Raw genomic sequence first — 17,601 nt, 5'->3', positions numbered from 1 at the left:
CACCTACGAAAATGCTACTGAACTCACAAACCAACCCCACTGCTATTGACTCAGTTCCAACTCAGCAGCCCTATCAAACAGGGCAGAACCACTTCTTTAGGTTTATGATGCTGTCACTCAAGAGCGCCTTGTTTCTCTCCCAAGGGGCAGCTGGTGGATTTGGACTGCTGAACTTGTGGTTAGCAGTCCAAAGCCTAATTTACTCTACCACTAGGGATCTCTGAAAATGGTTAGGCACCACAAAAGGATGTCTACTGTATGCGTGCCCCCTGCTTTGATAACGTTGTCATGAAGAATGTGGACTCTAGGCCAGATTTCCCAGGTTCAAGCTCTGCCACCTACTAGTTATATGGTTGAAGAGGTCACATACCCTCCTGTATGTCAGCCCCCTGGTGGCGTGGTTGTTACACAATGGGCCGCTACCCACAAGGTCAGCAGTTTGAAACTTCTCAGGAGAAAAGGAGGCTTTCTACTCCCGCAAAGAGTTACCATCTTGGGAGACCCCAAGAGCAGTTCTACCCTGTCTTATAGGATCACGATGAACTGGAACAGATCCGATGGCAGTGAGTTTGGGTTTGGGGGTTGGTGAGAAGTAAAGGAGTTAAAAGCTTACGGCAGTGTGTGCAAGTGGATCATTGTTATAAAGTCTAGGCTGCATTGAAATATTTTGGGATATTTTATTGAAATACATCTTTTCCCTTTCGGCTTTCTGTTAGGTGTTATGGAGTCCAATTTTGACTCAAAGCCCCTCCATGTGACAGAGTAGACTTGCCCCCCACCCCACCACCACCACATCACCACCACCAATAAGAATTTCCAGGCCAAAATTTGTACAGATGCTAATCCCCAGGTCTCCCAGCAACTCGGAACCCGCAGTGGGTTCGAGCCCTACCTTTCATTTGGTAGACGCATACTTAACCATTGAGTCAGGAGAGCTCTTGCTAACCTCCTTAAACCATCACTGCCATTGACTCGATTCCAACTGCTCGTGTCCATGCAGGGCCGGTTAAAACTGCCCCTGTGGGTTTCCCAGACTTTCCGTCTTGGTGGGAACAGAAAGCTTCATCTTTGTCCTGCTGAGAAAGTGCTGGGTTCAAACCACTGCCTCTGTGGTTTGCAGTCCAACAGGTGGTCCACTCCACCACCACTTCTCCATTCTACTGTTCTGGAAATGTGCACACACACTGATTGGACCTGGTTACACACGCAGACCAGACCAGCCAAGGAACAAATTCTTCTTGTAAGGTGTTGCTTGGAAACTACAAACGTTAGGGTCTCATAATGGAAGGCGGCAGCTAAACGGCCTGCAGTTAACAAGACTGCCAGCTAACAGCACTCACTCACAGCGAATTTTGCGAGGGAGAAGTTGGTGGGGTGCACACACCCTCGGCAGTGGTCTCTGCTGACCACACGCTCCACCGTTCAGCGGCACAATTCAAGGAGGGGAGGGGATGCCCACACTCCATCGTCTGCCATTCCCGCACAGGGGTGCGCCCCTCCTCACATCCCAGGATCCACTGGGGCCTGCTTCTTCCAGCCCAGCCCTCTCCCCTCACTACCACCCCAGGAGCCCACAGGGAGAAGCCCCGCAGAACTTGGTGAACCTGGGCTCTTCTGAACAATATTATCTGCACCTGCTTTCAAGCACATGTCCATTTTTCCTCCTGCTTCCTATCACTTCCTAATCAATCAATATCTCTCTCTCTCTCTCTCTCTCTCTCTCTCTCTCTCTCTCTCTCTCTCTCTCTCTCTCTCTCTGAAATGACTTTGCATGCTTCAGTAAACCAACATAAACAGACTTTCTGGCTACTTGCAAAATCCCAATGATTCAGAGTGGGCATCGTGTCTCTGATCCAAGGATGTTCCCGGGAGAGCCAGGCCAAGCTGATTTCTCTCTCTCCTGTCCAAGCCCTGCGCACCGCCACCCACACCACACACCTTTCTTAAGCAGAAGTACACTTCCGCAGCCTTTCCCGTGGCGGTATCTAACGCCTCACATGTGGATAGATCGGTTTTGTGCATGACTGCTGTTTACTGCCTTGGTGTGTTTTCTGTCTACTGGGCCCATGTGACCAAAAGTCTAAATGCTCCCTTCCTTTGAAGCATTAGGACAATGGGAAAAGATGGGAGATCCGCCGGGAGGAAGCGAGAAATGCGTGCTTGAAACAAAAGCTGAATGTGGTGTCACTTACACAGGGTTGTGTGAGTTCGACCCAAGCCAGCCAGCGCAACCACCCTGACACCACACAGCAGGCGCTGCAAGCAAGCAGTATGGCACGCAGAGCAGCCTGTGCCTGGGAAAAGCTTTCTCCCTTTCGGTCCCCCCAGTACTAACTGAGAGAGAGGATCTAGTCAAAGTGATTCACATTTCCTAAAGGCTGCTGAGCCCTCCCTCTCACCCACCCTCCTTTTCCTTTATGCATTTTATCGAAAGCACCTTTGAAACGGTAGTTTACAGAACAATTTCTGCCTTCCCGGGTGCTGACGGGAAAAAAGAATGGTATACTCCACTACTGTAGAGTTGATTTTTGACTCATAATGACTCCAAAGGACAGTTTCCAAGGCTGTACATTTGCATGGGACCAGCCAGCCTCAAATTTCTCCCATGAAGCGGCTGGCGGATTCCAACTGCTGGGCAGAACGACGCCTAGCCTGCCACATCACCAGGGGGCCTTAAGAATGTTCTCACTCACTGCCTTTAGTCGATGTCAACTCAGAGGGACCCTATAGAACAGGGTAGAATAGCTTCCTGTGAACTTCTGAGACTGTAACTCTGCAGAGGAGTAAAAAGCCTCATCTTTCTCCTGCAGAGCTGCTGGTGGTTTTGAACTGCTGAACTTGAGATTAACCACCCAACATATAGCTCACGACACCACCAAGGGTCCTTAAAATTGTCACAGCAGTGAATACATGATGTAAAGGATTAGTCCACTGCTGAGAATCAACATTTTTCAAGTCCTTAGTAGATCAGCATGCGGGCAGCGTCAGAAATCGGTGCAAGACGGGGCAGTGTTTCACTCTGCCGTACATAGGGTCACGGTGAGTCGGAGCCAGCCCCTGGGTGCCTAACAACAAGGGCAGCACAGCAGGAAAGCTGAGTGCTTTCAAAGATCTCAGTTGAAAACCTAGCCTCCCAACTGACAAATGAAGACATGTATTAAGCCTGGGACCACGCTCACGCCCGGTTCTGAAAATCCACACACAATCGCTTGTTTCATGTTTCTGAACATTTTGCCGCTGCTGATTTATTCCTCTCCATGTGGCCGGCCATTTGTTTATTCCATTGCACGCCATCTGTTTGGGAGTCGGGAGTTTCAAGTTCTTCCCATTGCCTACCCCGTAGCACACAGAAAGCCATTTTTAATAGACCTGGGTTGGAATCACTGGGATTCATAGGGCACCGGTAACCCAAGCTGCCCTTCATTTCTGTTTGGCAAACGTTACCGTGGGATTAGCAAATTGTGCTCTTACAAGGTGCTTCTGGGGACAGAGCACGGTGTTTTACAGTGACAAGTGATGCTAACAGTTTCATTGGGGGTGTTGCATGGCAGTGCAGACGGTCTCGCTAACCTTGCAGGAAAGTGCCCTGGTAGACAATAAAGCCTTCCCTCAAGCCCTCTCCATACATTTCCGTTCTGAGAGTTGATGACCGCATAACCCAGGCTGGGGGTGGGGATTTACAGTCAGGACTAACCACCACATGGCCATGCCTTTAAAGGAATATTCTCATTTAACCATAGGCCATGAAACCCTGCCTGGCTCCTGCTCTCGGTGGCTCTCTCGAAGCCCTCCAGCCATGGTCTAGCTTTCCTAGACACTTACAAGTGAAGGCAGTCCCCAGACCGCCCCAAAGAAAAGTTCATGCCACAAACTCCAGCTCCACAGTACCACTTTATTCTCCTTCTAGGGCTCACTAGGATTTGCTCTAAGGGAGACCCCACCATTCACAGAGACCGTGTCTGCTTGAAACACTACAGATGATGCTGAAAGTATTCATTACCCTCATTACAAGACTCCTTGCTGCTTTTCTGGAGAGGAGGTGTCTGGTAGCAGGACCCAGGGGCTGACCACAGTTCGTGGGTGACATCCAAGGGCTGGGAAACGTCCATCTTGAGGTCTGCCTGGTTTCCACTAGTCCTTACCAAACCCGAGTTTGATGCATGTTGGGGGTCAGTTGCATCCGGGCAGGTATCGGATGGAGTTGGTTGATTGGAAGTGTTGAGTGACATTCGTACGAAAGCTTCATTGACGAAGAATGAGTTTTCATGACGTAAACTCTCAGAGCGACTTAGGTCCGTGACCTGTGTAAGGAAACACAGAGAAAGCACACGGGTTTCTCCAGTTACTGCTACCGTTTTCATGAAGCATTTATTCCTAAGAGATCTTAACAAGCAAGAGACGGTACGAGTGAAGTCAAGAAGGACATTTCTCTTTGCAGAAAAGGGCAAGCTCCCCTTTCAATGATCTGGCTATCTCACTGTCACTGAGTAGATCCCGACTCAAGGTGGCCCTGTAGAACAGAACGGAACTGCTCCTAGGAGTTTCTGAGACTCGCCTTTTCAGGAGCTAGTACCAAAAGCTGGGCATTGAATGGGGACGGCTGAAGAAAAAGCCGATGTGTCTGGATTCTGGTGTGGGCAAAGGATATTGAAAGGACCATGACTTGCCAAAGGAACTGAGCCCTCTGTCTTGGAAGAAAGATAGCCAGAATGCGCCTTCGTCTCACAGACTTTGGACTTGCTGTCAGGAGACACCAGTCCCCGGAGAAGGACTTCATGCTTGCAAAGTGGAGGGACAGGGAGAAGGAGGAGGGTCCTCAAGGAGCTGGACTGACACGGTGGCTGCAGCAGCGGATTCCCACAAAACAACCACCATGCGGATGGTCCGAGACCAGACCGTGTCCCATTCTGGTGGGCATCGCGTGTCCCTATTCGTTGGAACCGCCTCGGTGGCACCCACAGCAACCAAATGGCAATGGGTTAGGCCCAACACAGCTTGAAAAGCCGACAAAGGAGCACAGCTGTGTCCTTTGCCATTCAACTGCCTGCACGTTATTTTACAGGGAAGGCCGCACTTTCACGCTCGCTGTATAAGAAAGAGCAACCGCCTATCCGCAGATCCACGAGGAATGTGTAGCAAACATAACTTAGCCAACTTGAAAGAAGGATCCAAGGCAACCTTGAACATCAAACCTTCTCAATGCTCACAGCCTTACACACCATGGATGCAAAGGGCACGTGTGTCCGTCGCATGATGAGAGAGAATGCGACAGGAAAGCAGGAGCTTCCGAAGCCTATGCAGTGATCAGCTGGTATGACTTGTATGTACTATCATGAAGGAGATGGATCTTGAATGGTGCCAAAAGAATGTGCTTGGGATAGCATGATAATATACTTGCTACATTCAGTGCCGATTATTCGAGATCATCAACAGATTGGAGACCTACTAATCATAACTCTTTCTATTGTGTGTCCGTGGGAGCGCGCCTACAGGACAAACCCATCCTTGCTTTGCCTCATTGGACCAATCTGATTCTGCCTCTCCACAGGGGAGGGGACCGTGGTCCGATGACAGGAGCGCCGTGTGTCTGTCAGATGCCCCTATTTTAACTCTAGACACATGGACATTGTCTCCAAAAGTGCTCGGCTCAGCTAACATCCACAGATTGAGAAACTCCTACACAGTCATCACAGTTGGGTCAAAGTCGCAGGACCGACCACCGCCACACACTTGGCATTGAGAAGGGGGCGCATGCGCACATACCTCCGTGCCTCCTGGGGAAAACGCTGCCGGGAGGCTGCTCTGCCTGCTGTGCTTCCAGTGACCCAGCAGCCTCTGCTGGCTCCGCATCTGCTCCCGCTCCCGCTCCACCAGCCGCTGGCCCTCCCGCAGCCGCTCCAGGTTCTGCTGGTACTCCTGCAGCTGATGGGCCAGCTGCCCGCGGTTGCGCAGCAGCAGCTCCTCCTGAGACTGACATTCCCGCTCCCGCTGCTGCAGCCTGCTCTCCTTGGCCTGCTGCTCCCGCAGCTGCTGGTCGCACGTGCGGTGCCAGCGCCGCTGCTCCTGCTGGAACTGCTGCTGCAGCCGGTGCACGTTGGCCAGCTCCTCGCGCTGCTTCTCCAGGTGGCGGGACTTCTCCTGGTCCTGAAGCAGGCCACCTCGGAACGCATGGCCGGGGGACAGTCCCTCCTGCTGCTGGAGGAGCAGCTTGTGGATCTCGATGTGGCTATCCTGAATGGTCAGGGCGGCCTGTCAGAGTGGAAGAGAGCAGCAAGGTCAAGACTTCCCTATTGTTTCAGCTTTGGCGTGGGACCCACCTCTAAACACAAACGGCCTGGGCCAATTAGCTTCTCTCCACATTGCTGCCCCTTTTCGAAGATGTCTCCAAAGACAGGCTTTGGCAGGTTAAACCAGTTCACGCCTCCCCAACTCTTAATCAGGTAAACAATCATGGATTGATTCCAACCCAAGGCAACCTCAGAACCCAAGGCGCTGCTTTGTTCTGTGGCATAGTCCAGTGGACACTGTGAGCTAGAAATGACCCGACAGCACCAAACAGTAATCATGCAACTTGTATCCACCTGTCTAGTGGGCAAATCTGCTGCAAAAAGGCTCTTGAACATGTTCAAAAGCAAAGATGTCCCTTTGCAGCCAGAGGCCCGCATGATCCAGCCATGGTATTTGCGGTGGTCTCGCACGTGTGTGAAACCTAAACAAGGAAGAAGGGAGACTGAAGACGAGTCAATGCGACTCGATCCTGGTGCTGCCAAAGAAGATTGAAAACACCCAGGGCTGCAGGACCAACCCATCTATTTTAGAAGAAGTACCAAGACAATGCTCCTTTTGAAGGGAGGATGGTGAAAACTTTGCCCCACGCACTTTGGGAAGAGGAAGACCTTGAAGGATCTGATGGACTGACCCCGTGGTTGCCCCCATGGGGCTTGAAACAGCACAGCAACAATTGTGAGGATGGCACAGGACCAGACAATGTTTGTTCTATTACACACTGGGTCAACTGTGCATCAGACTCAATGGCACCTAATATATCAACAGGAGTCATTATCTTATATCTGAGTCCTAACCCAGAAATTACTTGAACTATGTTGCTTTCACGAAGACATAAAAAAAAATCAATGATTTGGAGACTGTTAGAAAATAATATTTTTACTATATCTTCCTCAAGTAACAGCTAACACTAGTTTTAAGAGAGGTGGAAATGGCTCAAGCTAATCTAGTTACTACTATTTCTTTATATTATAGCAGGAAAGTCATGTAGTCACAGAAACACTAAGCTGAAAATCATTTGTGTAACAGATTACCAACAGGAGGCTGGGATGATTGAAGGAAACTAGAAACTCAACAGCCCGAGGACATTACCAATCAGATTCTCTCTCTCTCTCTCTCTCTCTCTCTCTCTCTCTCTCTCTCTCTCTCTCTCTCTCTCTCTCTCACACACACACACACACACACACACACACACACACTTTGAGTTACAGTTTCAGCACCACAGGAAACAACTGCCCAACTTTGGAAGGATTCCACAAAACCAAAAATCCCTGGGAATGCCCTTGGAAGCTTTGAATTTTAGAAGTTCTCCATTTAAAGTAAAAAAAAAACCCAGAAAAACAAATTAAAGATGGACACACACTGGTTATGGGTGTGTGTTTTGACCCTGCATATGAAATGGTTATTCTCCAAGGGATAATTTCAGATTTTCCTTCCAAAATATCATTTTGAAAATCGGTGTGACAAATGCTGAGAAGATAGGGATGGGACCATCAGTGCTTTGGTATAGGAGCGATTTCCTTTACCTTTAAAAGTTAAAAATAAAATGAAACCAAGATACGTTTTTAATTGGTACTTGTATAAGATGGAAAAATAGGTCACGGTGGCTTTTGGAAGACATTCGTATTTCTAAAGTCAAAGATTAATCCTTCCAATGTGAAAATTTTCAACTTCAGCTGAATAGTGTATTGATGACTCAGCAGTTATTATAAGAAGAGCTATGATTGGCACTGAAAACAAGCACCAAGTCCTTGGCTCTTTAAGTATGGAATAAGAAGCACATAATGATAAATATACAGGATGTTGCTGATCAGGTCAGAACATGTTAGAGGTGGCATATCCCCACTGAAGTCTAGTAAAGCCTCAAGTGTCATTAGAATAAAACAAACAAAAGTCCAATATTTAAATGTCAAAGCCACCATTGGCTACCACTCACATGTAAGTGGCCATTGAGAATACTCAACTGCTAGTATGAAGCATTCTGCACATCGCCGTAACTGGTGAGGGAAGACCCTCCTCTTCTCTAGCACAGAAAGGTGGAATTTGATGCCTGGATATACATTTTCCCACTTACTGTGTGCATTCATGTGTCGGCTAGAGACGCACTTTGCAAGCTTAGGGGAATCCCTAGCTCATTCACGTTTAACTTTGCTTTGCTGGACTCGCTCCTTGTCCTTCCTTTCTGCCTTGCATCTCCACAGGACTCAAACCTCATTTTCAAGTGATGTTTACAAGATGCTCACGTGAAAACCTCAATCATGCCCAGGTGACTCGGCTTCAAAAGAGATGCCTACGCTGTGACCAGAGATCTTTTGGAGCCCAGACAGTTCAAACATTTGACTAAACTGAGAGAATCCACTGAATTCTAGAACCCCATATTCTTTGTGTGGCCCCAAAGAAATACCTTTCCCCAAAATTTGGGCACTTAAGGTCACTTGACTTTTTGGAACTTTGATTCCTCAGAGGGCTTCGTTCAGGGTTGAAAAGAAGAGAAGGAAGTACTTTAAGAATGCTTTGGTAGGCACCAGAATGCTCGGTGTTTCCATCTCTCAAAAGTGAATGAAATCTATAAGATACAACTACCGATCTTTATGCATGTACAGGAAAAGTGAAAGAAAAGAATCAGAGAGGAAGAAAGGAATAGGACTAAGGGTCTACATACATCATGAACCTCACCTACCTGAGACCAGAAGAGCTAGATGGTACCCAACTACTACTAGTATCAACCACTCTGGACCAAGGACACCATGGATGGTCCTGAATAGAATGTGTGTGTGTTTGGGGGTGGGGGGAGGGAGTGGTGGAGAACAAAACTCAAAATTGAAAAAAAAAAATAGGCCAAACTTGATGAATAGAAACTGAAGAACCCCAAAGACTATGATACTCTTTAAACATGGAACTCTGTCATGCTTAGAGTTCACCTGTCTGCCAAAAGGCAGAATGGCTCAGAAAATCAGTCATGTCACACGAGTACCGTGTTCCTCCATACGATCCTCTAAAGGAGACTTCAGAGCCAAGTCAGCCAAGACCCAAGATGAGACAGTAAGGGAGAAGACAAGGCAGCTAAACGAATGGAAGAGAACCAGCACACAGGAGAGCAGGGGAAAGCTGACACACTGTGGAAAATGTCAACCATGTCACTTGCTTTGTATGATAAATCTCTAAGTATATGTCTCCCAGACCAGCATATCCAGGCAAGACACTAAAGGATTCCTGCTAAGTCTTGCTTGCTATCCCCCTGCTGAGGGAGCCCTGGTGGTGTAGTGGTTATGCTTTGGGCTGCGATCCACATGATCTGCCTTCAAAACCACTAGCTCTGTGGGAGAGACTGGGCTTTCCACGCCCGTCACCAGGTACAGTTTGGGAAACCTACAGGGAGTGGCTCTGAGTTAGCATTGACTCGATGGCAGTGAGAGCTGAGTTCATCACTCCGACTAGTTTAACACAATTGCTGAGATCCTCACCAATGCACAGCACCAAGAAAATGAACATGGAGAACCGTCATAATATCATTATTTTCCACCTTTTTTTTTTTTGGTACCCAGGAAGCCAATGGAAACATCCTTAAAATGAACAAAATCAAGTTGAATGGCATGGCCATTACAAAACAAGTACATAAAAGTCACCGCTTTTATTGTTGCCCGCAACAACCAGTGGGGAGACATATGAAAACGTTTCTGTTTCCAATGGCAACAAAAGCTAAGTATCAAGAAATAAGCTTAGTAAATATAAATGTATATATACACCTACAAGAGACGACTATACAGCTCACCCGCACAACATCAAGTCAGAGGGAAGACACCCAGGTTCATGAGAGCCAGCAGCCAACAGAGAGAAGCAGACTGCCTTTTGCAGAGGTGCCAATTCACCCCAATGTAACTAATAACTCTAATGAGGCTTTAATGTGATGGTCTTGGTAGGAGGGAGGAAACTTGACAGCTCTTGTGAAAGGAGGAGGAGGTGAGTACAGAAAGCAAGTACCAGGAGGCTCGCTACAGACTGGCTGCCCCCTGCAATAGCGGCATGCTGTAATTCAAATGTAATCCCCAGCTTTCATGATTAGGAGACTGCTTTTGAAGCGTGGACTGCAGATGATCAATAGAATTGGCAGATGACCAAAAGAAAGAAGGCTGAGATCGGCAAAGTATCAGTAAGAAAACATCAAACCTCACATCTCCTGCTAAAAATATCGTCACATGTAACTTTGATTACTTTTAACATGCAGGGCCTAATCAACAAATGAGAACACACGCTCAATCGCATCAGTAATCAAAGAAACATCCATTAAAAATACCAGATGCGCTGATCCATTTTCAAATGTGAAAGGAGAAAATAATTCGAGCAAGAAAAATAGAGATTGATTGATTGATTGATTGGGGCAGTATCTATCGAAAACCTAAACTACTACCACCAATAATAATTCCAGCAATTGATCCTCAGGCAACTCTCAGATAGTTTCTACTAAAGTTTCAAGGATGACTACTACCAAAAAACAAACCAACCTCTCAACCACGGAGCCCAGGCCAACTGATGGCGCTTGGATAGGGCAGCGTGGAACTGCTCCTGGGGGCTTCCGAAACTGCTGAACGGAAGCTGAACGCCCTTTTTCCTGAGGAGCAGCAGCTGCTGGTTTCAAACTGCAGACCTTGCAGATCACAGCCCAGTGTGTAATCACTAAGCCACCAGGGCTCCATGAGCACTACAGTATCTTTTATAACACCACCAATGTGTAAACTGTAAGGGAGTCAATACATGTTACAAAAAGTATCTGTAAAATGGTACCAAGAGCCTGGAATACAGTAACACAGTAACAAATTCTCTCTGTAAAATCACAAGTCATTTCATTTTACTCACATTCTCAAATTGTTCTACTGCAGGGGCAGTGAATTATTTACTGTGGCTCTTCTAGCTAAAGTCTCCAGTTCCCACCAAAGGGCCTTTCCCAGCATGGGTATGGTAGAAGGGGGGAGAGGGCGGGGTGGGTACTCATAGAATTCACTTGTAATGGTAAACAGGATTCCCTGGAGTACCAGCCTGCTGTGCATGAAATGATCCCTCTGAGAAGCAGGAGGAGGGAATCTCATGAACACCAAGAGGCAGGAGTGGAACAAGTCCTCTGGACCCAAGATCCCTGCACCTGGATCCAGAAGACACTATATGATCAGAGGAGTAGCAGAGAACCAGGAACAGAGAGATGGGCTTCCCAAGAACTTTTGTGCAGGAGGCTGGCTTGCAGAGTGGGGTGCCTCTGGGCACTTAATCGGGGAAGTTGGACTGGCTGATCCATGGAAGTGGAGCTAAGTGCTTTTGAGCTGAGGCTGACTGGAGTGGGTGCCTCTGGGGATTTGATTCAGAGCTGAGTTTGCGGACCCACAGAGCTTAAGCAGAATGCTTGCAGGGTGAGGCTTAGAGCGGAATGGTCTGCCCCTTTGAGTATCTGTTAGCAGACCTGACGGAACTTTGTAACATGTCTGGTACACAACTTGACAATGCACATTTCTCACTGGCATTAGGACTTGTTAACTCCCTAAAAAGCCCTTTCCTTGTGAATTTTGTCTGTGAGACCTATGTACCCGTTGAAATGGATGTTACAGCCCAGAGAAGTAAAATAGAGACACGATGCGAGTATTCTTTTTCTGACGTCCGTTTCAAATGTTGCTTTATCGGTCTAGTAAGAGTCTGAGTGCCTCTGGCCTCTCGCTGAGCATGCTGTGCGTACTCTCCGGCCCTCGAACCCCCGTGGCAGACAGGACCCCCAGGCCCTGGGCAGCGGAAGATGGGGAGCCCAGGCCCTGGGCAGCGGAAGATGGGGAGCCACACGCGGGTCGGGGCTGCGGTGCACTGACCACGTGCTCAGCCCGCAGCATGCTCAGCACACACAAGGCACCTAGTGAACACCGGCTAGAACAGATGAAGCACCGGTGGGGTATGTATTGGGCCGCTACCTGCGAGGTCAGTAATTTGAATCTACTCGTTGCTCTTCAAGAGAAAGAGGCATCTTTGGCCTCAGAATTCCACAGGAGTAAGTCACCTTTGTCCTGCAATATCACTATGAGTTAGAATGGACTCAATAACAATGTGTTTGGTTACTGGTTTGGATGGATGTACAAACAAAAGAATGAAGGAGTCTTGCAATTCAACCTCTCTAGAGGCCTCTCTCTCATTTCCTGCCAAGTCGATTCCACCTCACAGTGCCCCCACAGGGCAGAGTAGCAGGGCGGCACCGGGTTTCGTAGGCCGGAGACAGCCAAAGGGTTCTCCTGTGAGCGCCGGTAGGCATGAACCATGGATCTTTAGGGCAAGTCGCTGACTGCTGCAACAATGGGCTCAAGGCAATGGATAACTGTGAGGCAAGCAGAGGACCTGCTGGGCTTTGCTCCATCCCCCAAGGGCTCTCTGAGAGTCAGAACCTGCTGGAAGGCACCTCACAACAAAGGCCGAAGGTCATGTGTGCAGGTGCCCCAAAGTGGGAGGTGTGAGTTTGAGAGTTTGCACCCGACCACGTGAAGGCCTGGGTCACTCCCCTCAGAGTTTCATGGTCAATTTGTAGCCAGATCACGATGGTCAAAAATTTGTTTTGAAGATGGGAGCTGTCTTATGGTTTCTGAGCAGAAACCATAAAATGAGCTCCTGAGACAGCAAAACCAGGTTAAATTCAACTCAGCTCCCTGAGCTGCCCAGAGGGGGTTGGCATTCGCTCAATGGTTCTCTATTTGCATCTGAAATCGTCCAATAATAATCCATTGGAAGAGAAAGATGGAGAGAAAGGTCAGAGCTGAAGGATCGTTACCTGGAGGCTATATAGCAGCCGAGTTAAATTCTGTATGGCTTGTATAATCTGAAAAGTAAGATAAGCGAGTCAGATTCTTGTACTATATATATTTTTAAAAGCATTCTTTATCAACAAATGAAAGCGAGGATAGGGCATGAGGTTTTGAGAGTAGGCAGAGCTTACCTCTGACTGTGAAGAGCCTGGGAAACTTCTATATTCCACCTAAAATACATAAAAAACACTCAATGAGAACTACTCGGCCTCCCGCAGAGCTTCACCGTAGCGCTCCCAAAGTCCTGCCCTCTCTAGACTTGGAGGGGTCACCTATAGGGAGTCCCTTTCCCCTCAGGAATATGTGCCCGTTGAGTTATAAACTCAATTTGTACCAACTCAGCATTTAGGACATTACTTGTCTCCCCACCACCAGTCTGTAAGAACAGAAACAACCCGGACGACACTGAGACCCTCTAAACTCTAAGGAAGTGACAATATTCACCTTGTGCAGACCACACTGCACCTGGAGCTCTGTGCCCAGGTTGTAGCTGTCTGCCAGGCCAGGTGGGCCCCCTTGTGTCCTGGAGGCCACACCAGCAAGCTGGAGAGCCTCATGCCTGGCCTCTCGCTCCCTGGCTCAGGGTTTGCCATTCACGAAGCCGACAGAGGCAGTGACTGGGAAGCGAGTCCAAGCGAGGAGAGTGCCCACAGGAGCGCCCTTAGCTGACCTGCTCCAGGATCTACCACACCTCCGAGACTCCTGGGCCTAGGGTTGCCATAGAAGTGCTATCAACACAGAGTATATGGGACCCTCTGCTGCCTGCAGGGGGGCTTTATGCCACAGGCTCCCTCTCCCCCGTGGCCCACGGGACAGTGTGTGTGGAGGCTGAGGGTGTCCGGTTTTCAGAATGACACTTTAGTACATTTGCTTATTAATCTCCTGTCTTCGCTTATGAGAATGCATGCCATTGAGTAGCGAGGCTTTATCTGTTTGTTCAGGGCTAGCGTCCCAGAGCTAAGAAAGATACCTGCCAAGGGCCTGTCCCTCTACAAACACCTGTCAGGTGAATGAACACCGGCTGCATTGGATGATGGAGTGTGCCCAGGAGGATAGATTATGCTACATAAATGTTAGGCCTCCATTACACTCCTGAGGCGATGGGAGAGATGAAGGGTCCCTGCCCTCCTTACTCTCAACTGAAGAGGCAGCAATGTTCTCGGGTGATGCTGGACTTGTGGAAGAATTCAGAGCTGATGGGGCCGTGGTGAGCTAGCCAGCTATCTGCCATCCTTCTCATGCCCAGAGTCTCTGCCTCCCGGACCTACCCAGCAATGGGCTGGGCTCCCCAGATGCCTGTGACCCTACGCAGAGCTCTCCCATTCCCAGGCGCTGGGCCCGGGGTTCGCTGGCTCCCAAGCTAACCAGCCCATTCTGCAGACTGGGAGTTTTCTGTTCTTCAACCTCTGTCCTGCGCATCCACCCGCCACTGCTTTTGTACTATAAAGATTATAGGGCATGGGGCTTTATAAAAATTAAAACCTAAAAGCGAAGTAAAAAAGAAACCTATAAAACTTAGAAGCCCGGACATGCATTAGATCATGGTACCACGTGGCTGCTTATCTCAAAGAACCACGAGGTTTGAGACAAAGCCAGCATGCTTCAGCAGCTATTTTCAATGGCGTTGGCTCGCCACCTTGTGGCACGTGTGCATAGCTGCAGCTGGCGATTTACACCGGGGTTTTTGCCGGATGCGTTTTAGATTTTTTTAAGTATTTAAGAGTTTCTTACCACGAACTACACTTTATGAATGAAGACAACGACAAAGGATAATAATGCCTTTTACACGTTTGTTTAAAGTTTGGTCTCTAAGACTCAGCCCTCTATTTAGTTTATCATCTCAAATGACCTTCTAGGGGCAGAATTTCCAGTAAGATAAATTCAAAATGGAACCAGAACCCTTCATCTCACTTATTCCCGTGCCAGCAGCCCCCACCCCCGCCCCCAGCCGCCCATGGTGGAGACATGGAAGAGCAGGGCATTATGGGAGGGCAGCGTGTTAGAAGGTAGGAGCTACCATGACTTTCCATAAAAATGATAAATTATCATTTTTTTAAAATGTTTTTGCATGTGTGCGATCAGTAAGGAATCTCAAAGGTCATTAAAAGTTGGGAGCTTTTCAAGTTAACAGTGAGGTCTGCAGGGAAGAGGGGAGAAAGCTTGAGCACTGAGTTAAGTTGAAAGATTCTCATCAGAATAATAAAATATTGCCTTTCTATTCTCGTCTTGTAAAAAAGAGAACACTAAGCCACAGCCCCTTTTGCTATTGGGGAGGGAGGATCCTTTCCCCTCGCCTAATTCTTGGATTTAGGTTCTCATTCATATGTAAAATTAATATTTTTAAACCCATTAAGAGAGAATACGTGTGAGATTTACAAGAGAGGCTCTGTACACGTAGCTAATGTGCACCGATTTGTGTGAGGCCAAGGGCGTGGTAATGTGCCTGACGCTGCCCTCTCCGAGAGAGCAACATTCCTGAACCCCAGATCATCCGAAGGAGCTAGCTGGCCACTCAGCTCCAGCCGTCCCCTCTCGCATCTGCCGTCCTAGGAAGTTGTGGGCATTTGTGTTTCAAAGGGAGGGCTAGAACCTATGTACCGAGCAAGTCAACGAGAAACGGTGCTTGGGACCACTTTGCCCTGAACTGAAAACTGTGCAGGTCGATTTAGAGGGGGGAGTTGAAAGTGTGGGCGCCATGGAGACAACTACTCATCTGAAAGGAGAGGAAGGTAGGAAGAGGGTGAGCAAAGCCAGAATCTTCCAAAGTGGCTGCAGACAAGCTGCGAAGAGCGCACCAGCCCAACGGCCAGCATGTCCGCTCAGCCTACGCGTTGGTAAAGTGCGCGCGTGTGCGTGTGCGTGTGTGTGCACACGCGTGCATGCGTGTGTGTGGGGGAAGCTGAAGGAAGGGTCAGCGTGCAGAGAGGGAGATAAGAAAGAAGAGAGCACAGACACGGATACCCATTCCGTTTTCATATCATTTTAATAACGTTCCAATTCTCTGCTTTGGGGTACATGCACACAACGTAGAAAGAGCCAGCATGTTGCCAGAGGAAATAAGTTAGAACGCTTCGATAGGACTCGTAAGAGGAAATCCGAGAACAAGTCCCGGATTCCACTTTCTGTCGTCTACGGACCGGGACCTGAGGTCGGCTTATTAGGATTATCACCATCATCATCATCATCATCATCCCACAGTAACCAGTGCTGTTTACGAACAAATCAGTTAACAGTACCTTTTCCCCTGCATCAGAGACTGCCAGCTCGGCTACCACACCCTGGATCCCGGGATCCACATCCCAACAGCCTCTTCCTCCTGGCCCTTCAGTGACTGGCGCTGGCAGCGCACCGTGGAGGTGGAAACAAAAAGGACAATGTCAAACATCAGCCAGCAGACGGGGCTCTTTAGGGCACAGTCGACACCTATTTTGAAATGCAAGAGAGATCCCCAAACAGTGCTCCCGGGGTAGGGTGCGGGCCCTGCCCTCGTGGAGCTTACAGGCTAAGACCCCTAGGCTGACTAGGGGTGTCAAAGCTGTCTACCTTTCAGGTTTGCTTGCTCGCCCGGTGATGTGCTCACGGGCTGCTGGTGGGCGAGGGTCTAGCTGCTCCCGTCATTTTCACTGATTAGGAAAAAGCCCCCTCTCCCCCCGGGGGCAGGTGGAATTTGAAATATGCCCCAGCAAAAGCGCCTTGGCCTCTTGGCAGACCCAGGTCTGCGCCTAAGGAGACGGCTCTGGTAAACACCTCCTCAGGGACCAGTCACGAGCGTCAGACAGTAATCAGGGCTTAGAAATCAGGAGCGGTCCCACAGCCGCAGTGAAGAGGGCGAAGATGGCTAATACTTCACGATCTCCCAGATTTACACACATGAAGCACCTCTCCCCAGCTCTGGACCGCGTATTTCAAACCCATTGCCAAATGCGGCCTTTTTCGGCACATTTCTTACTTGACCTCACATCACATCCACTGGTGTTTTTAAAGTACCACACGCAGGTTCCACCATTTTAACCATTACATAGCTCCGGGGCAGGATTCTGCTTACCCTTGGGGACTCGGTTAAAATGTACCACCTGGCAGTAATTAAAACTTGGCCTTGCAAAGATTTCACTGGAGCCAATGGAACCAGTCAGGACCCGGATAATACACATTGTTGTTTTGTGGCAGTTTGATTTAACTCTTTGATTCAGTGCCCTCTTGAGTTTTCACCTGAGCAGAATAAAGGCTTTTGTTCATATATATGTATACATATATATATATCATATATTACATTTATATTATATATAGTAACCTGTGGGAAATGAAAGTCCCCTGGAACTCCACCAGCCTCTTCTTGTACAGACAGACTGTTTTAAGTTGAATCTGCTTCAAGTCCCATCAGTAAAATCAAAGTTCATTTTGCACACATTGGTCAATGCTATTCCCTTATAGGGAGGGGAAATTATGTGGTGATTATTTTTTCTGTCATTAAAAACAACAACAAAATACCATC

General features: G+C 48.4%; 1 protein-coding gene across 2 annotated transcripts in view; it reads right to left on the bottom strand.

Annotated features, from left to right (window-relative positions):
• Positions 1 to 3,886: 3,886 nt before the first annotated feature.
• The window catches only part of ARHGEF28 (Rho guanine nucleotide exchange factor 28), a 113,013-nt gene continuing 99,298 nt past the window's right edge, over positions 3,887 to 17,601 (bottom strand). For both annotated transcript variants that reach the window (XM_075541167.1, XM_075541168.1), the window contains exons 23-27: positions 16,346 to 16,446; positions 13,241 to 13,279; positions 13,076 to 13,123; positions 5,764 to 6,249; positions 3,887 to 4,301 (exon numbers count right to left, since the gene is read on the bottom strand). In XM_075541167.1, the coding sequence (XP_075397282.1) occupies positions 3,972 to 4,301; positions 5,764 to 6,249; positions 13,076 to 13,123; positions 13,241 to 13,279; positions 16,346 to 16,446 (1,004 nt within the window). In that variant the 3' untranslated portion in view covers positions 3,887 to 3,971. The remainder of the gene's footprint in view (positions 4,302 to 5,763; positions 6,250 to 13,075; positions 13,124 to 13,240; positions 13,280 to 16,345; positions 16,447 to 17,601) is intronic.

Source organism: Tenrec ecaudatus, chromosome 2, assembly GCF_050624435.1.
Source record: "Tenrec ecaudatus isolate mTenEca1 chromosome 2, mTenEca1.hap1, whole genome shotgun sequence".
In the NCBI taxonomy this organism is placed as follows: Eukaryota; Metazoa; Chordata; class Mammalia; order Afrosoricida; family Tenrecidae; genus Tenrec; species Tenrec ecaudatus.
This window is presented reverse-complemented; position numbering and strand designations above follow the sequence as displayed.